We start from the raw sequence: 22,341 nt of genomic DNA, 5'->3' as shown, positions 1-22,341 counted from the left end.
AATCACATATGAGACTCTATTAGCATCCATGTTTACTACCATCCCTACAGTTTCTTTTTTCTCTCTTTCAATCTATCAGAGCACTGTAGGCGGGAATCACAGGCAGGACTATTACCATCCCTGCTTATTACCATCCCTGCTTACCACCATCCCTACAACTCCCACTGTAGGTAGGAATCATAAGTGGGACTACCACTATCTCTGCTTACCACTATCCCTACAGTCTCTTTTTCCTCTCTCTCAATTTTTACCAATCATTTATCACAAATCAACCCTAATTCTTTTCTCCTATGAAAACTTAGTTTCCATGTACAACGCATGAATATGCATGCCATAATGCAATAAAAATTATGATACCAAACACAACATAATACACACAAACATAATTCGTCTCAATAAACAAACCATCATTAAATTCAACCCGACTCCAAGTCCGACATAACAACCAACTGCAAAAAAGTTGTTAGTGTAAAAATATAATTAAATCTCAAAATATTCTTTGAAAAATTACTTATAGTGCTAAAATATAATTTTCAAAGGATCGCGGAAGTGCTAGAAGTGGTGGCACAGCCATGCAACAATGCAAATTGGACAAAGGCTGCGGGTCTCAAAATACCCAATTTTGAACTTAGACAAATGAAGACTTGGGATAGCTAAGGAAGGGCTTAGAAGGGTTGTTAAAGCTACTGATAGTGGTGGTTGCTCGTGGGTGGCGGTTGAAAGCTAAAATACCCAAATCAAAAAATGAGATGGAGGGCTTCAATAGTGGTGGATCGGAGCTGAGGAATGGTGGTTTGGGTGGTTGGAAGGCCACCAGTGATGTGGTGAAAAGCTAGTGGCCAACGGTGGCACGGCAGTAGCGCTGGAATGAAAATGGCCCTCGACTTGCAACCTTGCGTGGAGGCTAACGGCGGCACAGACTGGGTTGAAAATAGGTGAGTGAGGTCGCCCACTAGAGGAGAAGAAAATGAGAGGGGCGGTGTCACTCACGGATGGGGCACAGTGGCACTGTGAGTGGTTAAAAGAATGGATGGGGGAGAGGGGATGGGGTGTTGTGCGGGAGGAGAAAGAAGTAGAGGAAAGAATGAGAAAAAAAAAAAAAAGAAGGAAAAGGAGAAAAGAGGGAAAAAGAAAAAGTGAGGAAAAGAAATGAAGTTCAATCCTCACAACTTAGGTCACAAAATTGATTCAACTAAAAGAATTTCAAAATAGTAAGTTAAATAAAATAATTTAAATGCAATGACTAACTAAAATAAAATAATAATAAAAATCTAACAACACAACTTAAAAATTATAAAATAATCTAACGAGAAATATACTAAATTTAAAACAAGAGAATCAATATTTAAATTAAATAAAAATAATCTTTCAATTAAAGTAAACAAAAATATGGGATATCACAACAATAGTGGTATCTTACCTACGGGTTCTTATGGTCACCAGAGATTTTGGTGAAATATTCCAATGTCCACGACCTACTTTTATTGGGTCATGGTGGTCAATCAACATTAATATCCATCTCATCATTCTTATTAAGTATACCCTCATCTTTTACATCTATTGGAACTCAACTATTTGCACAGAAAGTAGCTACTTCAGATGTGGGTATAGAGGTGGAAGTACCTGTCAGTGTAGGAACTGCGGCATCCCCTTGTGTAAAATCGCCCCAAGTAAGTGTAGCATCCATATCAATATAAATTGCATTGAAACAGTTAAGAAGCAACCAATAAAGACATGTGACAAAAAAATCTAGACATTGGAAACACATTAAAAAGAAAAAAGAAATACTAAAACTCACAGTTCAATAAAGCGGAGTGTGGAGTGAGCAATAAGCGAATATTGTGTGAATTTTGCTCGAGCTATAGTGGAGTGAGCATTCAAGCGAACAACTTGTGTGAAGTTCGCTCAAGCCAAAATCAAGTGAGCATTCGAGCGAACAACCTGTATGAAGTTTGCTTGAACCACAATCGAACGAGTATTAGTTGGAAGGGCTATTTCAAGTTTTCAATAACAAAATTCCTTGATTCAAAAGCTAAAAACCAAAATCCACCAATTCAAACAACAAATACAACAAAACTCACAATTTACCCAATTCGATTTTGGAACCCTAAATTGGAAAAAGCAACCATAAATCAAACATCGTGCACACATGAAATTAGGGAGGCTAAAATACTTATAGTATCACAACGGCTGACGAGAAGTAGTCTACGATGGCTCGTGACAGCATCAGGCAACGAGAGGAAGGTGCGACACGGTTGAGTCGTGATAGACAGAGAGATCTAGAGAGAAGAGAGAAGGTTTGCAAGAAAGTGAGGGCGAAAAATGGGGTCATGTGTTTTGGACCCCCAATCTAAAAAAACGATGTCGTTTAGTTCAATACTAATTCAAACTATCAGATGTGAAACAAGGTTTATTCAATATTGAGCCCATATGGGCTCCGCACTCTGAATAGGACTGTTCATCCGGGTTCCAACCCGGGAACCCGGGTATACCCGGACCGTAACCCGGATTCTAAATCCGGGCAGGAACCCAACCCGGATGAATCCGGGTCATACTTGGGCCGAAACCCGGATGAATCCGGGTTTTTAAAAACCCGGATTCCGGGTTCCGGGTTTGAACCCGCTTTTTTTTTTTTTAAACGAGTCTGTATGTTATTATTTATTTTCCAGGAAAATATGTTTATAAAAATCCCATATTTTATTACAACTTTTTCAAGAAATAATGTTGAAAAGCCAAAAAAAAATTATTATATAAAACTCTATATATATATCATTGTCCATAATGATAAAATATCCAAATGAAAAATTAGATTTATGTTAAGAATAGCTAAGGCTATAAACAACTACTGAACTTTATAACTAAATGCATGCTAAAAAAAAAAAAAAAAAATCCACTACATATTACATTGTCTGAAACTAATTTGCTTAGAACAATACAAAATACATACATTGTTTTAATTAAACACCAATACACAACAACAAATATGAACTAATTTACTACATCATCACGGAAGGACTTTGATTTTCTATCATCGTGAAAATAGTCCCATTTTGTTGCTATCCACCTGCAGTTCATCAAAAGAAAAACAGAAACAAACCACCACTTTTGATATGATTAGTAGAAAGGTTTAAAAAGTTATAACCACAGAATGTAAAAATGCAAAGAGAGGTCATTTACCACCACAAAGGTATATGCTGGTAGGAAAGAGTAAGATCCAGAGACAGAGCAACTACAACATATATTGGATAATATCTGTTTTCCAAACACATCATGTAGCAGGAAATTACACAAGAATTTAATGATGTAATTTTTTTTTATAGCTTAAAGATGATACCAATAATAATAATCCATGTAATTGTTTTATTGTGTGCAGGTTCGTGATGTTACAGATCCAGCTGTGAAAACTTAGGAGTTGATGCACTTCTTGCTATAGTTGGTTGGCTATCAAATGGGGAGAAGCATATTCACAAAACAGGGATTTTTGTGAAAGATCTGAAATCTGCAGTTCATGATCTTAGTAATTTATTTGATAGTTTTGAGAAAAAGAACAAGAAGACAGGAGCCAAGAAAGCACAAACTGCTACAGTGGAGAAACATATACCTCTTACAGACTTTTAAAATAGAGTCTCTAATAAAATACAGTAGAGAAGCATCTAAAAAGTTTGGTCCAAAATCCAACCCAATAAAAAAGAGTTATAATTTGACATATGTTTTCTCTGGTAATATTATCAAATAGCAGGGAATATTATCAAATAGATGCCATAAGGAAAAGGTGATCATTATCTTTTATAGTATATGATCTTTTACTACTTCAATCTTCAAGTACTCCTCATACAAATCTCATAGATATGCTCTGTCTCCCCCTCTCACTTCACAATCAACTCTTACCTAAAAGCATAATATTCAAGCACATGATTAATATTCTTCTTATTGATCCAACAATTATATATATAGTGTGCAGAAACACTTACCTCTTTTGTACATTACATATAACGATACCAACATCACCAATATTAATGCAATTCTAAACAACTCCCAAAATTTAAGAACTTAAAACTTCATACCTCTGATGAATCTCGACTAGCACTTCATGGGGACCCACTAAGGAATTCCCCATCTCCATTTTCCCTCGTCCTTTGAACTCCATACCCATGTCACTCGCCGATGTCCGATCCTGATTATCAACCTCACGGATCCCACCATCGCCGTCGCTAAAGATGATATATATTATACCCATGTTTAACAAAAAACAAAAAAAAATCCAAATCAATCAAAATAACAGCACATACTTTATATATATTCAACAAAATAACAAAAGAAACCCAGATCTACCAAAGCTTCTTCCCCTTTTCATTTTCTACACAAATGTACGAAGAAATATTTCGTTTTTTTTTTTTTTTTTGTCTCTCTTTTTTTTTTTTTTTTTCTGGTTCAAAGAGTTTGATTCTAACCTTTTTCTTATCGTAATAAAACAGACCCAAATCTAAAATATACCCAAAACACAGATAACAAACCTTGAGGTCGAGGATGACAGCGAGTCGGCGACGACGATGATGGGTCACGGGATGACGGGGTTTCTTCGATCGACACAGAGGGAGGGAGGCTAGGGTTTCTTCGATTGGCACTGAGGGAGGAAAGGAGGGCTATCTTTCTTCGATCGGCCGACTGCAGTGAGGGAGGGAGGCTAGGGTTTCTTCGGATTGAGAGAGAGAGAGACAGAGAGAGAGAGGGGGGGTACGCGGAATGGGCTACAGGTACGGGAGACGGGTGATAGATGGGTAGGGTTTCATTTTCCATTTTATACAAACCCGGTACCCGGTGTTTTAAAATGAAACCCGCTTTTCATACCGGATCCGGGCCGCATATACCCGGTTTTCAAGATATGGGTTTCAGTCCGGATTAAATCCGGACCGAAACCCGTAACCGGAAATCCGGTTTTCCGGGTCCTTTACCCGGCCCATATGAACACCCCTAACTCTGACTCCGACTCCAAACATAAATTTCAAAGTAACTCTGACTCTGATTTCGAATTTTGATTTGTTGGAGTTGAAGCAAGCATTGGCTAGAGTTGAAGTTGGTGGAGGATTTGGCCAGCCTGAGCAGAACTCATAAATAAATAATGGTTGGATGGGAATCTTTTCTAATTTCTCAAAATTATCTATATAATAATAATAATGCTATATATAATTTTAAAATATGTAAAATATATTTTTTTTAAAAAGATAAGATTTATTATTAAAAAATTAATTTTTTTCTATAAATATCATATTTATTAATATTTTTTTAAAAATACTCATACATTTTAACACTATAAATATTATTTTATAATAAGAATAATAATAATAAAAGAAGGCCGTTTGGAAAAATGAGGCCAAGGGAGTGAGGGACGGGTAGAACCGTAGAACGGTAGAAATAAAGCGGCCATTGGCCAATCAAGAAGACGTGATGCAATAGCTCACCGGTCTTTAACTTTTTTTATTGTTTTATTTTTGCATTTATGAATGTAATGAATGGGATTCGGTGCGCATCAAACATTAATGAGATGTTACGGCAAAGTACGGAAGTGTGTACCCTTTTTTATTTTTTGATTTATTATTTTATTTTTACTTTTTTCGTGAAGGGGACAGAAGATTCCTCTTATTGACACGTGTTGTTATTTAATGTTTTTTTTGGATGTTTTGATGCTTCCAACACCCTAATATGGTATCGCCTATTCAATGTCACATGAGCCGTCAGCCCTTGCCCCTCCTCTCCTTTCCCCTTTTTTTTTCCTTTTATACCCCTCCCTCACCAACAATTTTCATCCCTCATGAGTCGTGCTTCACTGATTTTCGGTTCCACAAAAATTCTAAGGGACGTAATATTAGGTATAAGTATAGGTACGGAGCATATAATCTTCGTACGGATCTCTCTTTTTCTTTTAAAAAATAATAAAAAGATATTTATTAGAAAAAAAATTCTATAAATTTTATTTTATTTTATTTTTAAAAAAAATCAGGTTTGTAACATTCTAAACATGCACAACTTAATTTTTTAACATTAATCATTAAAAAAATATTTTAAAATAAAGAATATATAAAGTGAGTTTTATAATATTTATTATTGTCTATATAAATTTTTCTTATAACATTAGTTATTAAATGTTTAATAAATATTATAGTACTTTTTTATATTTAATGTTATACTACTATTTAAAAGCTTTTATACCATATATTATTTAAATAATATTATTCGATATGTAAGATTTAAATTTTAAAAATTATATTAAAAATTATATTTTAAATTAAATTACGTCACTTGAATGGTAAGTAATATAAAAACTTTTAAACAGAACTATTCAATTATATATATATCCTTTCATTTTAAGATTTAGATAAAAACTTAAGAAAATTTTAATCTTAAATATTATTTTTTATATGCAAATCTCAATATTTAAAACTGTAGAACCTACTTATTATATGTATCTCTTTAAATTTCAAAATTTCTTAAAAAAAAGATATTCTATTTTCACGTCATCACATGCACCATACAATAATTTAACTCACATTACATTTTAATCCTTTTAAAGAAATGATGTTTATCGTCTTAGAATATATAAGTTTTGTACATTCATTTAGAACGAAATAAGTAAATATGAGATCTATATAAAAAATAATTTTTTAATAATAAACTCCACTTTTTTAAATAGGATGCACGAGATTTACACATCCTAAAACTGTATATAACATTACTTTTCTTTTATATCTGACTTTTCATCTTTAAATGGTTTTTATGGTACCATTTTGATTTGATACGCTAGTGTCATGTTACCATAGAAAATGAAGGATCATTTGAAAAAAGATGAATTCGTTTTTCCATTTATGTAAATCAATGGACTTTGTTAGTAAAAAAAAATGTAAAGTGGATTATTTCTTTAATTTGTGGGCCATTTTGGGTTGATAGATCTTCCCTCGTTTAATGAATTGAAAATAAAGAAGCTTTTGAAGATTGAGGTGTATTCGGCCATCAACATCTGCCTCCACTAAAAGATTCATTTCCTATCAATGAATGCATCGTTACCCTAAATAATGTGTTTGATCATTTGAATGAATATGCATGCTAGTTGCATGAATTGCTTTCCAATGCCTTTTCTTCATGATTAGATTTAAAAATATATTTTATTTACAAAATGATATATATATTCCTACTGAGAAATTGCAAGATCCCATTCCTAAATGAATTGTGTTTTTATGATTCAACTTTAATTATATTTAACAAAGTAATGTTATTCGTCATTTTATATTTAGTATTTCAAATAGGTAGATCAATATAATATATTTTAAATGATTTTATAAGTCAATTACATAAATCGCGTCAAATTCAAGTCATTAAGTCCTATTTAGTTGTTAAATTCAACTGAAATTAACTCAGTTTAATCTTATTTTAAACTGAGTCTAACATCAAACATCTAACTCTCAAATTGTTAAACTCATCTCAATTTAAAACATCTTTACACATGAGACCTACAACCATATTTTGACTCAATACCTCTTTATAAGTGGGACCCATAACTTTTTTCAATTTCTTAAAAATATTTTTAAACTTATCTTAACATCGAAACACATCTATTCATTTTAAATGAGTTCCACATAACTCACTTTATCAACTCAATTCACTATTATTCATAAAGAATTAAGTTCAGCTCAACATTCAAACACAATCTAAGTAATTTCATAAGTCAATTACTTAATAAATATATTTTAATCTTTCAATCCATGGAAATATAGTCACCAATTGTCTTATAATTTAATCTTAAAAGATAAGATAAATTATAAAAAATAAGGATTATCTTATATTGTTAATTAACGCAAATATTTTTAAATTTATAAACTGTAAAAGGTTATGAGCAATGCCTAATAAAGAATATTATAGTTTATAATATAAGGTAAAAATAATAATAGTAATTTGGCGGCTATATTATTGGAGTTGTAGTAAATCAAAATAATAAAATAAAAATTTTATATTTTTTATATATTATATTAATATAATTAATTATATATTAAAAAAATAATTTAACTAATTATATTAATAAAATTTATAAAAAATACTGTCTATATATAATAATTTTTTATATATTAAAAAAATAATTTAATTAATCATATTAATAAAATTCATAAAAAATACTGTCTATATATAATATTACTCGATATAAAAACCGTGAGTTACGTACAAGAAACCTTCAACCGAAGCACGTCGGTATGTCCAATCCTAAAAAGTACACCAAACTGTTTTATTGTAATGAGAAAAATGCTTTTTGTCCAATAAAGAATATAGGATTCTTAGACAAAATCAAACAAGATCTTCTCCTAATCTTTTTTACTTTTTTTTATTTATTTTTCTTTTGGACTTTCAGAATCGTGGGTTACTGCCCGACTGCTATAAGCGATTTGGACAGTGAATTGATTGAAATAAAAATTAAAAATTAAATAAAATATTATTATAATATTATTTTTTAATATTAATATTATTTTAAAATTTTAAAAAATTAAAAAATTTATTATATTTTATATAAAAAATTTAAAAATTTTATAATAATAAGATAATATACTATAAAATATTTCTTATATCTAAATAGGACGTTAATTTGGCTACGAATGTGTATATTTGAATTTGGATTTGGACGTGCAATGCGTTTTGAGATCCATTTGAATTAATTTTGACCAGTATTTATTTGAATTTTTTGTATCTTAGTGGATTAAATTTGACCAAAAAAAAAAAATAATAATTTTTTTAATAAACTCCGAAGACCTGGATTCTATAAAGGAAATCCATGTTCGGATTGGTCATGAACTTATTTTTTAAAAGAGTAAATCCAAATTCCACGTATCAAGTATTAAATCCCATACCCACCTCATGTGTATCCATATTTATACTTGAATATTGGGGGTGGGTAATATAGTTATTGGCCCGAGGAAAATTACTTATTCATGAGATATCTATCGTAATAGATATGTACATATGACTTGGGCTGATAGATTTTGTAGAGGACGTATTTGCTACTCCTGCAACTACTAGTCTTTGCAATTAGCAATCAGAAGATGAGAGTGGTTTGGGATTGTGAGGGACAATTCCAATACCTAAGTCAACAAGGATAAGTTGTGTTGTTGTAAGTCCAATTCAACTGTCCTTGATGCATACCTTGGTGGGTATTTGCATGGGTAGGTTGCCTCTATATGGTAAAGTTTGTCATTCATTTTGGTTTCCTACCTTCTTTGCTGGAATGCAGACCGTAAGCACCCTAATCTCACCCGTGTGGGGCGAGTGTCTCACTGGGAGTCATTAATTCTCCCACATTATCCGTTCTATCATTAAGCCCATATTAACATCAACAAGGTTTGAATTCCACGCCTATGTGTTTGGTGGTCTTGCTTGTCATGTCTCAAGATGGTTCATTCTTTATGTTTCTAATAACCATGTGGTCGTGGTGCCCATGGGTCTTAATCAAAGAGAGTTCAATCCACATTCTTAAGGGGAATATTGGACCTGGTTGTTATCCCACAAATTCTTGTCGCCGCAACTAGAATTTCATCTTCATTTCCCTATCTTTATCTTTCTTTACTTCTATTCTCTTTCTTTTTATGCATTGTTTTGGTTACCTCTGGCTCGTCTCATCTTCTTTCACTGTTAGAATCCTCATCCAAAGAAATGTCCTTTGGTTCATATTTCCATGTTTGATAGCATGCGTCGATTCATATCCTACGTCCCTTCATGCAGCGCGGATCACAGGACTTGTCCATCTTGTCTTCATGCCAGTGACACTTGTCACTTTCTTGTTGGGTTTGTCTAACCACCTCCAGTTCTTTTTTTAAACCCCTCTTTTTCCCACGCTTCGTACTTTTTTCCTTACCATGTGTCTTCCTTATAGCTCGTGAATTCGTGTACACCACCCACAATATCTAGTGCCAGGATGAGAATCATTTTAGTTTTCATTCTCGAACAAATCATAGGGCGGCGCATTTGGGCTCTCACTTGTCTCATGTTAAGGATTGACATAATAAGCTCTTCTTCATGTCTAGCATTGGTTGGGAGTTTTTGGTGAACAAAATCAGTCTCTAAGAGTTCCTAGTTCGAGCTTTGTGGGGTTGGGCCCCAGAGGATCATGACTTCAATGTGACCCTTTCTAACCAAGAGAAGGCTTTTGTTTATTCTTGGGTCAAGGAGAGTCCTGACGACGTTTGGTTCGACACACTTCTTACCAGGGAGAACATAGATCGCTTCCTAGTTTCTCCAAATAGGTCGTGTTTTGTTGGCTGCCAATTATTGAGCAAGTTGAATCTGCCTCGTGGACAAAAAATGACTCCTTCTACCCCATTGGAGTAGGCGGGGAAAAAGTCTTGTTCTGAGCAAGGACGAGTTCATGGTGCTGAAAATAATTATGGTCGGTCACACTCTGGGTGTGGGACTCCAAGTCCCACATGCACTTCTAAACAGCTGCGAGAGCGCACCTCAACTTTGCCATGTGGCCTAGGACAGGCCCAACAGTTGCCACCCTCAAACCTTGATCATCTGGACAACATTTTGAGTCAAGGAGAGGTAGATATTGCTAGGGTATTGGACTAAGAATTTCTCAATTCTAGTCCTTGGGGTGCTTCTAATAGATTGCAGAGGCGTACTTCATCTCGCGAGGCAATCGAGGACAAGTACAGCAACTACCATCGAGCCTTGACATCCTGGCTGAGACTTTGGATCAAGGAGAGTCAGATATTGCAATAGTATTCAACTCTGAATTCCTCGAGTCCGCTCCAGATGATTTTCAAGGTTCACTTCTAGAATCCATATATGAAGAATTTAGAGCACCATCCTTAGGGTCAAGCAGCTCTGTTGATGTTTGGGTAGTTGGTAGGGAGGAGCGTTCGCTTATTGTTCATGGTTCCTTCTTTGAGGATATGGAGACTAGGGTTAATACTCATTCTTCAATCCCTTCCATGATTTTTGACAGGGAAACTCTTGACATCCCATTCGATTCTTAAGGCCTATTCCACGGTGAGCATTAAAGTGTTGAGCCCAGCGATGGAAGGGTTTCTATCCCATCTTCTCCTTCCAGTATTTCACTACTTGAAGGGGTAGTTCCTTTGCCCATCCCTTCCAACAGGGCTCTTGAATTCGTTCTTACTCCCAATGAGACCAGTCAAGATGGTGATGAGTGTATGGAAGATTGACTTGTGGCCTCAACGGGCGTGGCCTTCTCCCTACTCCCTCCCATAATTTTGTCGCCAAGTCAATCTAGGTGGACTGAGCCTCCCTTTATTAGTGAGAAGTTCAACTCTTCAAGATATCCAAGTCCTTCCCGTTCAAGACCTTTGACGTCCAACTTGCATGCCATCGACTTCATGGATTCACCAATTCATAAAACTGAACTCAATCTCTAGCATTTCCTTTCCTTGGTAAGCTTCCATTTTCTTTTCATTTGGCTTCTCTTCACATTATTATTTGATCTTCTTTGCATCATAGGGGTGCACACTGCATTCACTAGCTAGTTGGGTTGTTTGTCATCAAGCCCATTTGGAAGAGCAGGTACGTTCCTCCCGTTTATTCCCAGATAGGACTTGGTAGGTTGCCTCCAAAGTAATATCGACGAATGGGAAGCAGCTTACTTGCAACTAGGCTTTTACTCTTGTTTGCAAGAAAATGAGATAAACTCTTTGTGTAGCAAGGTAGCTAGGCTCCACAAAGAGTTGATAAGAGTTCAAGAGTAGGTGGAATATTGTGCCCTTGACGTCATCTTTTTAGAGGAAGAACGAGACACTGAACGCTCTTAGAGCGATTGGTTTGAGATGGAGTTAGAGGAGGTGAGGAAGCATTGTGAAGAGTATGTTGGCATGGCTATGCGAGTTGGAAGAATCTCGTTGGGATCTTTAGTTGGATTTGAAGCTGCTCGTTGCGAAATTGATTGAATTGAGGCTCGACTTGGGGCTATGAGGGCGAACCTTAAGGGGCACAACAAGAATGATTTCTAGCTCAATATTGTTACTAAGTCCATGAAGAAGAAAATTGGCCCATCCATGAGCTGGTAGCCTCAACTTATTCGGTTTTGTTGGTAGCCTCAACTTGCCCGTTAATTTGGGGATGAGCTGGGGAGGAGTACCTAACTTTGACTCCAAGTTCAGCACACCATTCGTAGTTGTGTTTTCGTAACTCCAATTCAAGTATCCTTGATTTGTACCTTGGTGGATATTTTGTAGGTAGGTTGCATCCATATGATAAGGCGTGTCCTTCGGTTTGGCTTCCTACCTTCTTTAATAGAATATAGGTCGTCAAGGCCCTAATCTAGCCCATGTGGGGGTGAATATCTCGATGGGAGCCATTAATTCCCCATGTTATCTATTCTATCATTAAGCTCATATTAATTTAAGCAGGGTTTGAATTCCGTGACCATGCTCTCAAGATGGTTCGCATGTTAGTTTTTGATAACCCTACAGTTGTGGGGCCATGAGCCTTAATCAAATAGGGTTTGATGCTCAGATCGTCGATCGGATTAGTCGGGTTACCCACACTAGAACTCGTGCTCTAAGTCAAAGTTAAAAAAATCAGTAGGATTATATGGGAGCTCTCAATCATGGAAAGCCCACCCGCGGTCACTGAAAGTATCAAACTCCTGATGAAATTGGTTGGGTCACGTTGGAGCTTGGCTCCTGAGCATGTTGAGTGTAGAGGGATAATTTGGTTCAATGCTCTAATCCCAGTGGTAATAAACAAAGACTATCTGACGCTCGGGGGGCCAGCAACAACCGAGGGAAACACAGAGTGTGTCTACATGTGCGGTCAATTTCATCGATTCTCAAACCCTAAGCAAATAATAAGTTCTTGAACTCGGGGCTAGCAATGAGATTCTAAATGCCGGGGTGAGCAAACTAAGTTCATGGTTCTCATTGAGGTAGTGATCACGTTGCTTCCCACTGAGATTACCCACCTAGTATTTGCTTGGGGGTGAGCTCATTGTTCTGAGCACCTTTTCTCACCTTGTGCTCGAACACTTTCAAACCCGTGGTTATCGAGCAACAAAGGTGAACTCTTGTGATTGTGGATGGGACGGAAAAAAGGTGATAGGACAAAAAAATCGAGATAGGATGGAACAATGGAAATAGGATGGAAAAATATAGATTTGATGGAAAAATCAAGAGAGGATGAAAAAAATGAAGATATGTTGGAAAATAATATACAGGACGAAAAAATGAAGGTATGATAGAAAGATGTAACTAGGATTGAAAAAATAGGACCCAAAGATGGAGCTAGGAGGGAAATCGAGATAGGACCCAAAAATGAGGATTGGACCGAAAATGAAAACAAGACGGAAAAATATAGGTAGGATGGAAAAATATAGACTCAGTGAAAAAAATATAGATAGGACGAAAATGAAGATAAGACAAAAAAATGTAGCTAGAGTGGAAAGAAAGGGATAAAATAGAATAATGCAAGGAAAAATTGAGATGGGACGACATAATAGAGATAGGAGGAAAAATTGGAGGTACAACCAAAAAATAAGATAGGATGAAAAAATATATGTATATAGGATTGAAAAATGCATATAGAATGGAAAAATGTAGAGGATACGAGCACTTTGCTTCCAACGGTGCTCGCCTGTGATCCAAGCACATTGCCTTCAAGGGTGGCAAGCTTCATGCTCATTCATGGTACTCGCATGTGGTTTGAACACTTTGCCTCTTAAGGTACTCACCTAGTTGCGAGCACTTTGCCTTCCTGGTTATTAGCTCGAAGTTCGAGCACTTTACCTCCCTTAGAACACGGCTGGATGGTGAACACTTTTACTTTTCAGGTTTCTTGCCAAAGTGGTGACTTTCAAGCTCAACACGAGACTCACTGAGGGTCCAAACACTTTGCTTTCTGCAATGCTTGCCTAGGATTTGAGGCACTTCGTCTATTGAGGTGCTAGTTTTGGGGCATGCTTCCTTAGGTGCTCTGTTTGAGCTAGTGAACACTTTACCCCTGCATTGTGTTTATCCAGTCGAGCACTTTCCTATTTATTTATTCATTTATCCTACTAGGCTATTATTTTTACTTTTGCATGAATTGTTAGAATATGATAGACATAGTAAGATTTTTTTTATCATTCAATTATTTAATTAGATTTAACATATTTTTTGCATGAGAAATCAAGCACGTGCATTGGACATTCGATTAAGAGATACTAGTCATAAAAGGTCGCGTTCCAAGAAAAGCAAAAGACTTATGAGATTAAAAATAGAAAAATGAAAAAAAAAAGGGAGATTAGGACCGAAGCAAATTTGTATTTTATTGTTCATGGCTATCGACGTACGTATAGTTATATATTATATAAGTTTGGTATTTTCATTTTTAAAAAAGTAATTTATTATTAAAAAATTAATTTTTATTTTATATAAAATTTATATTTATTTATATTTTTAAAGTCAGTGGCTTGCGCAATGCGCACTCACTCATCATTTCTCGTATGGTTTTGCCGAGGGGCTTATTTATGATAGTTTCGTTCTTTGTTTAAAGAGAGCCGAAAAGATTGTGAGTGTTACTGGCTTACCACTACTACAACGCTCTTATTTTTTGACAAGTACTCCAACGCTCTTTTTGCAGTTCCTCTTTCTTGTTTCCGTTTCCCTGCAGATATGGTGTTGGTGGATTATTCTCATTCTAGTCTCTAACCATAGTTTGAGTTCAAAAAACAGGTTTTTTGAATTGGGTATTGCTTGGTTTCTGTTTAAATTCTGAGTTTTTTCGCGGGGACTCTTTGATGGGTTCTGATCTGTGAATGGTTCTGACAACAGAGCGAAAGATAAGGAGTGTGTGATTGTGTGCTAGAGAGAAAGGAAGAGATGGGGGAGAAGTCTGAAGTCTTGGATGCTGTTTTGAAGGAAGTTGTGGATTTGGTAATAGATCTAAACAATTTGAAGTTTTTATTTTTGGTTGCTGATTATATTTGTGCTGTAGTTTTTGTTCAAGTAAAAGTGTCTTTTGGATTTAAATTTCGGAATTTTTGAGTGTAGGAAAACATACCCGTTGAAGAAGTGTTTGAGAATCTAAGATGTAGCAAAGAGGGTCTCACCACGGTGGCTGCCGAGGAGAGGCTGGCCATTTTCGGGCACAACAAGCTTGAAGAGAAACAAGTACTGTTTTATGTCTATAGGTTTCCTTCTTGTTCTTTGGTTAACTCAGACGTTGGCCATTTTTTTTTTCCACTTCTCAATATGTTGTCTTTTGGTTGTTTTTCAGGAGAGCAAATTCCTGAAGTTTTTGGGGTTCATGTGGAACCCTCTGTCTTGGGTGATGGAAGCTGCTGCTATCATGGCGATTGCGCTTGCGAATGGAGGAGTGAGTACTCAACTTTTCTGGTTTTTATTGCTTTCTTTGAGAATTTGTTTGATTCGCTATGAATTTATTGAATTGAACCTTAAATTGCTGCAGGGGAAGCCCCCAGACTGGCAAGATTTTGTGGGTATCATAGTCCTGCTTTTTATCAACTCAACAATTAGTTTCATTGAGGAAAACAATGCTGGTAATGCTGCGGCGGCTCTCATGGCTCGTCTAGCTCCTAAAGCGAAGGTATCAGATTTGATGACTTGTTCTTCTGATGCAAATTAGTGATTTTTAAACTTCTCATGGGTATATGGTCTTGATTGAGTAATGGTTTCGATCATGATGAATTTGTTATAAAGGTTCTTCGAGATGGAAAGTGGAGTGAGTTTGATGCTGCGGTACTAGTTCCTGGTGACATTGTCAGTATTAAACTGGGAGATATTATACCCGCTGATGCTCGACTTCTTGAAGGAGATCCATTGAAAATTGACCAGGTTGGTCTTCTGCTCCGAGTGTTTCCCAATCTATATTCATCTTTACTGTTATGAACCCAGTAGAAATGCAACAATAAAATGCAGAATACTAGAGGTAGATTGTGATGAAAACAAGAACCATTGGATTCATACTACTGTGTTTGTACAGAGGGTATTTGAGGTACCCCAACCTCCAAGAAGAACACTCAAGACACGGGATTTTCCAGAATATTCACCACAAACGACTACCTACAGTACATATACTGGAAGCACCCCTAATTGGACAGCAGCGAATAAGGCTCTGGGCCAGTTCAGAAACTAAGGGCACTAAGGCAAATAACTAAGGCTGATAAAATATGGGCCGACATCACAGACCCACCCCACAAAAACAAACTCAGTTACTCAACAAAACAACCAAGTAGAAAAATTAACTAGAGGCCCATCAAGCTTGCCCAAGTCAATTGGCTTCATCACATTTAGGCACCGTTTAGATGTTGAGCTGAGTTAAGATGAGTTAAGTTTTTTATGAAGAGTAGTGAATTGAGATTGTGGGGTGAGTTTTGTGGGGCCTACCTAAGATGAGTTTAGATGTGAAAATAAATTTAGATGTATATATGGGAAGTTGAAAAATGTTGTGGGTCCTGCATGTAAAGAGGTGTTGAGTTGAAAAAGGTTGTGGATCCCACGTATAAATAGGTTTTGAATTGAGATGAGTTTAGTGATTTGAAAGTTAAGTGTTTGTATGTTAGACTTGGCTTAAAATTAGACTGAACTGATCACTCCAAGTTCCTAACGGGGCCTTACATTGGATTGGTTGAATTTCTCTCTCTCTCTCTCTCTCTCTCTCTCTCTCTCTCTCTCTCTCTCTCTCTCTCTCTCTCTCTCTCTCTCTCTCTCTCTTATAAAAATAAAAATTAAAAAATTCTCTCTCTCAAGTTATATTTTGGGCTTCGCAGTCTGCACTTACTGGTGAGTCGCTTCCTGTGACGAAAGGTCCTGGAGATGGTGTCTACTCTGGTTCAACTTGCAAACAGGGAGAAATTGAAGCTGTGGTCATTGCCACTGGGGTCCATACATTCTTTGGGAAGGCTGCCCACCTTGTTGATACCACCAACCAAGTGGGCCATTTCCAACAGGCAAGCAGATGGATGTACCCTATCTGATTCTTGATCACTATGCTGTGTCTTTCATGATTCTCATTTCAAATTTATTCTTGTCATGTGCTTTTGTAGGTCTTGACTGCAATTGGCAATTTCTGTATATGTTCAATTGCTGTGGGGATGATTATAGAGATCATTGTCATGTATCCTATTCAAGACCGGGAGTATCGCCCTGGAATTGACAATCTTCTAGTTCTTCTCATTGGAGGAATTCCAATTGCCATGCCTACAGTTCTCTCCGTTACAATGGCTATTGGTTCTCATAGGTTATCTCAGCAGGTTGGTTGGGTTCCTCTAGTTGTCTATTCGAGTGTGGCATGAGGAGTTTATGGTGTATGATGATTTCATAACAATGATGGCAGGGAGCTATCACAAAGCGGATGACAGCAATTGAAGAGATGGCAGGCATGGATGTACTTTGCAGTGACAAGACTGGAACATTGACACTGAACAAGCTTACTGTTGACAAGGCTCTTATTGAGGTCAGTTAGGTGATGCTGCTGCTTGCTGGGTAGCAGCATTCTCTTCCTGAAGTAAGAATGTAAAATATTCCTTGGTTTAAATGCATGCCTGAATTTAACTCTTCAGGTTTTCGCCAAAGGAGTTGATGCGGATACTGTTGTCCTGATGGCTGCTCGAGCCTCTAGAGTGGAGAATCAAGATGCAATTGATTCTGCTATAGTTGGGATGTTGGCTGATCCAAAGGAGGTAACTCGTAAGAAATTCTTATTTTAGTGAGTTTGCTTAATTTAGTTATTTGATTCATTTTTTTTTTTTTTGAAAATTTTTTCCCTTCTTTCCACCAAAAGGCACGTGCTGGAATTCAAGAAGTACATTTCCTCCCTTTTAATCCTACTGATAAGCGAACAGCCTTGACTTATATTGACCGTGATGGTAAAATGCACAGAGTTAGCAAAGGTGCACCAGAACAGGCAAGTATTTGTCCTTATCCTTATGTATGAGGTAGTCCTATATCACAATTCTATTCTAATTTCTTGTCTGAAATAATGATTCTTAGATTCTGAACCTTGCACATAATAAGTCAGACATTGAGCGTAGAGTTCATGCTGTGATCGATAAGTTTGCAGAGCGAGGTTTACGATCTCTTGCTGTTGCATACCAGGTAACCCGATTTTTTTTTCTTTCTTCTTAATCCAAAGGAATTAGATAAGACGTTTATTACTTTTTTATTTTATTTTATTTTTATTTTTATTTTTTTTATAATAAACTGGAATAATTGAAAATTCGAATTCAAACAAGATAAGATATTTATTACTGCTTTGTTAATGTATTTAATTTTACCTTTTCCCCATGAGCACTCCTTTTATTGGGCATTTCATCCTTTTTCTCAGGAAGTTCCGGAAGGAAGGAAAGAGAGTGCTGGTGGACCGTGGCAGTTTATTGGTCTAATGCCTCTCTTTGACCCGCCTAGACATGACAGTGCTGAGACAATAAGGAGGGCTTTAAATCTTGGAGTGAACGTGAAAATGATTACAGGTGTGTTCTATTCTAGTTGGAAGCCATGATTTTGGTTGAAGTCCAGTTAGCTAAATTTCCTGCCATCTTTACCCAGCAAAAGGATCTAAAAGCATAATAAAATGCTATTGCATGTGAGTGAGGTGATATAGAAATCTGCATCACATAAATCCTTTAATCTGGTTCTGAACATGGGTTGAATTTTGATATTTCGACTAGCTCAAATTGGATCTATAAGTTCAAAGCTGGCTTGACCACACTCTCTGGTTTTGGGTAGTGAAAGCATTGTTTGTGAGATGTAATACCACCTTTCTCATTCGTCCTTTAATCACCTGAAATGGGCAGGAGGGGACTTTGGTCTTATCCATTCATAATGTTAGTGATCGGCTTTTCTGATATTGTTATTGTATTATTTGTTTTGAATTCTTTTTCCCACCGTCCCTTCAAGTTACAGTAATTCATTTTCTGAGTTGGCTTGTGTTGCTGAGCCTTGTGTTTTCCGTAAGGTGATCAACTTGCAATAGGAAAGGAAACCGGACGTCGGTTGGGAATGGGTACAAACATGTATCCTTCATCTGCTTTGCTAGGACAGGACAAGGATGAGTCTATTGCTGCTTTACCAATTGATGAGCTGATAGAGAAAGCTGATGGCTTTGCTGGGGTTTTCCCTGGTATGTTTAATTTTTATATATATATATATATATGAGTTGTATTCTGTGTCCAAATAATTGTATTGATACTCTTGGTTACCACTTAAGACATAATTTAATGTTGTCCTTATATTGTTGGCTTGATAAAGAGCACAAATATGAGATTGTGAAGCGCTTGCAAGCAAGAAAACATATATGTGGCATGACTGGTGATGGAGTGAATGATGCACCTGCTCTCAAAAAAGCTGACATTGGGATAGCTGTTGCTGATGCAACAGATGCAGCTCGCAGTGCTTCTGACATTGTCCTCACAGAACCTGGTCTTAGTGTTATCATTAGTGCTGTCTTGACCAGTCGGGCAATCTTCCAGAGGATGAAAAATTACACAGTAAGGATGGGTTCAACTTCGATCTAGCATGCTTATAGTTCTATGTTGACTGTCAACGTATAGTTCTTACACTAATATTTATGAAATATTTTGTGTTAAGTAGGTTTATACTGTGGTTTTTAGGTTTATACTGTGGTTTTCAGTACAAGCACATATTTGATCCATCTACTAAAATTTGTATTCTGCTTTGCAGATTTATGCTGTTTCCATTACCATCCGTATTGTGGTAAGCCAAATGTTTTTATCTTACAACATAGACGACATCGTATAAGTTCTAACTGCATTTTGGAAATTCTTTGTTTATATTATATTTTTTTCTTGATAAATTTGTTGATATTATATTATAGATGAGTTAGTGAGTCACTTTATGCTCAGTGTTCTGTTTCTTTGATATGGTTACAGCTTGGCTTCATGTTGCTCGCACTAATATGGGAGTTCGACTTTCCGCCCTTTATGGTGCTTATCATTGCCATCCTCAATGATGGTTCGTGGTTTCTTTTCTCAATGATCTGCCCTGCACACCCCCCCCCCCCCCCCCCCCCCCCCCCCTCCATTTGTGTGTGCTCGTGTGCAGCACATGCATGTATACCTGGTTGACACATTAAATAGTTAACTTTCTAGCTCAAATAGTATTCACTGATCTTGTCTAGTGAAAATTTGATATGTCAGCAAAACAGAAAAGGCAAGATCTGTCTCTTTCCAGCTCCATATTTGTTTACATAACACTTTGTTATGGTGATACCGTTGATAGTTTATGCTCTCTTCTATCATAGTAGTGAAAACTTCTCTGCGGCGGTAATCAATTAACACTCTTCTAATTTCACATGTTTTGTGTCACTAACATTCTTTTTTTAAATGTTGGTTGCAACTCATCATGAACTCAATTACTTACTAGCATTATGACATTTTAGGTACCATCATGACCATATCAAAAGATAGGGTGAAACCATCTCCTTTACCAGATAGTTGGAAGCTGTCTGAGATTTTTACAACAGGCATTATTCTTGGTAGTTATTTGGCAATGATGACAGTTATATTTTTCTGGGCTGCATACAAGACAGACTTCTTCCCGGTAAGATGGCCCACCTTCCATATAAGCCATAGGCTTTGCATGAGCCCCTCCTGATGAAATATATTCTTATTTTTTTTTGGTGTTATATTTGTATCTATCATCATTCTTTTATATGGCCATGTATCTATTCTGGCCTCCTCTTTCAGTAACTTGCTAATCTATTTTATCACCTCTTATTTTTTCAGCGCATATTTGGGGTGCCAACCCTTGAGAAAACAGCTCATGATGATATCCGAAAGCTTGCTTCAGCTATATATCTGCAAGTGAGCATCATTAGTCAGGCCCTCATATTTGTGACAAGATCTAGAAGTTGGTCCTTTGTTGAGCGTCCAGGGCTTTTGCTTGTAGTGGCTTTTGTTATTGCTCAGCTGGTGAGTCAACTGCCTGTTCATTTAAATTTCTGTTGTTTGATAGTAGTTAGGAGGAAAAACTTGTTCCTAATTTTTTATTGGAAGCAGATTGCCACTTTGATTGCTGTCTATGCTAGCTGGAGCTTTGCTGCAATTGAAGGGATTGGATGGGGTTGGGCTGGCGTGATCTGGCTTTATAACATAATCTTCTATATCCCTCTCGATTTCATCAAGTTTTTTATACGCTATGCTCTAAGTGGGAGGGCTTGGGATCTTGTTATTGAACAGAGGGTATGAATTGCGCTGGTTTGTTGAAGTACTACATTTTTTTTAGTAGCTGTTTCTGATTAATTTCTCGATAATGTAGATTGCTTTCACAAGACAAAAGGACTTTGGGAAGGAACAACGGGAGCTCCAATGGGCACATGCGCAGAGAACATTGCATGGGTTGCAGCCACCTGAGAGCAAGATGTTTACGGAACGAACACATTTCACAGAACTCAATCAAATAGCCGAAGAAGCTAAAAGAAGAGCTGAAATTGCAAGGTAGGAAATGATCTTAGTAATTTGTAATTCCAATTTGACACGGGAAGCATATTAAAATTTCCTCATGATACCCATCTGCCGATAACCTGATTTTCATGAAGTTAACCAAGAATCATGCTACATATCTATGCAAGAGGATGATGGGTATTGCTTTGAAATCATTCCTAGAATTTTTTAAGAATATCATGTGAGACTGCTGGAGTTTTGGAAAGTTTTAATTCCTCTGAACAAGTTTTTATATAAATTGGATGCCTTCTGCTCTGGTTCATGATATGCCATACTTTGGTTGTGTCTGTTCATATTATACCCAATTCTGCTTATCCGAATTGTTTTTTCTCATGGAATATTGCAGGCTGAGAGAACTCAATACGCTGAAAGGTCACGTGGAATCTGTGGTGAGACTGAAGGGCCTCGACATTGACACAATTCAGCAATCATACACAGTCTGAGGGAGATCATTTATATCATCTTTACAAGGTACTGTGAAAGATGCTTCAACTAGTGCTGAGAGTAAAAGGCTTCAATCAACATGGCCCTGTGAATTTACCCCCAAACAGCCTTTTGATGTTGTGATGCTAAAATGCCCATTTGCAGACCTTATGTATTTTTTCCCTTTGTGTTTTTGAACCCTTTTGTAACGCACAATAATAGTGAATGCTTATAATATTGATGGCATATATTCTGTCCATGTCGGTACTTACCAAAAATATATATCCTGTCCATGTCGGTGATGAGGTTTACCCGTATAACCTTTTATCCTGCTATCAAGCAACTAACCATTGCCCTTGATTCTTGAAGTTTTAGCTGCTACCAGTTGTAATACATGTGATTCTTGTAGTTCATTATGGGCATACCCTAGGTTCCAGCTGCAATCGAGTAAGAAATAATGGTAAAAAAGAGAT

At 36.5% G+C, this 22,341-nt stretch overlaps 1 protein-coding gene across 1 annotated transcript; it reads left to right on the top strand.

The window, feature by feature from the left end:
- Positions 1 to 14,471: 14,471 nt before the first annotated feature.
- Positions 14,472 to 22,127, top strand: LOC122289724 (ATPase 11, plasma membrane-type-like). Its single transcript, XM_043096950.1, has 22 exons — positions 14,472 to 14,696; positions 14,796 to 14,897; positions 15,015 to 15,134; positions 15,241 to 15,339; positions 15,433 to 15,570; positions 15,684 to 15,818; positions 16,754 to 16,933; positions 17,030 to 17,236; positions 17,320 to 17,439; positions 17,546 to 17,665; positions 17,767 to 17,889; positions 17,976 to 18,080; positions 18,310 to 18,454; positions 18,940 to 19,104; positions 19,233 to 19,471; positions 19,665 to 19,697; positions 19,874 to 19,955; positions 20,383 to 20,543; positions 20,729 to 20,914; positions 21,002 to 21,184; positions 21,261 to 21,439; positions 21,792 to 22,127. The coding sequence occupies exons 2-22, from the start codon at positions 14,844 to 14,846 to the stop codon at positions 21,886 to 21,888; spliced, it is 2,871 nt and encodes a 956-aa protein (XP_042952884.1). The 5' UTR covers positions 14,472 to 14,696; positions 14,796 to 14,843; the 3' UTR covers positions 21,889 to 22,127.
- Positions 22,128 to 22,341: the final 214 nt, after the last annotated feature.

The sequence above is a fragment of the Carya illinoinensis genome, chromosome 12, assembly GCF_018687715.1.
Source record: "Carya illinoinensis cultivar Pawnee chromosome 12, C.illinoinensisPawnee_v1, whole genome shotgun sequence".
NCBI lineage: Eukaryota > Viridiplantae > Streptophyta > Magnoliopsida > Fagales > Juglandaceae > Carya > Carya illinoinensis.
This window is presented reverse-complemented; position numbering and strand designations above follow the sequence as displayed.

Bases quoted from the DNA above. Each gene is read 5' to 3' on its own strand.
- LOC122289724 (XM_043096950.1), top strand. From the start codon at position 14,844: ATGGGGGAGAAGTCTGAAGTCTTGGATGCTGTTTTGAAGGAAGTTGTG. The intron at 17,890-17,975 runs GCAAGTATTTGT...AATGATTCTTAG, and splicing joins GCAAAGGTGCACCAGAACAG to ATTCTGAACCTTGCACATAA. The intron at 19,956-20,382 runs GTTCGTGGTTTC...ATGACATTTTAG, and splicing joins CATTGCCATCCTCAATGATG to GTACCATCATGACCATATCA.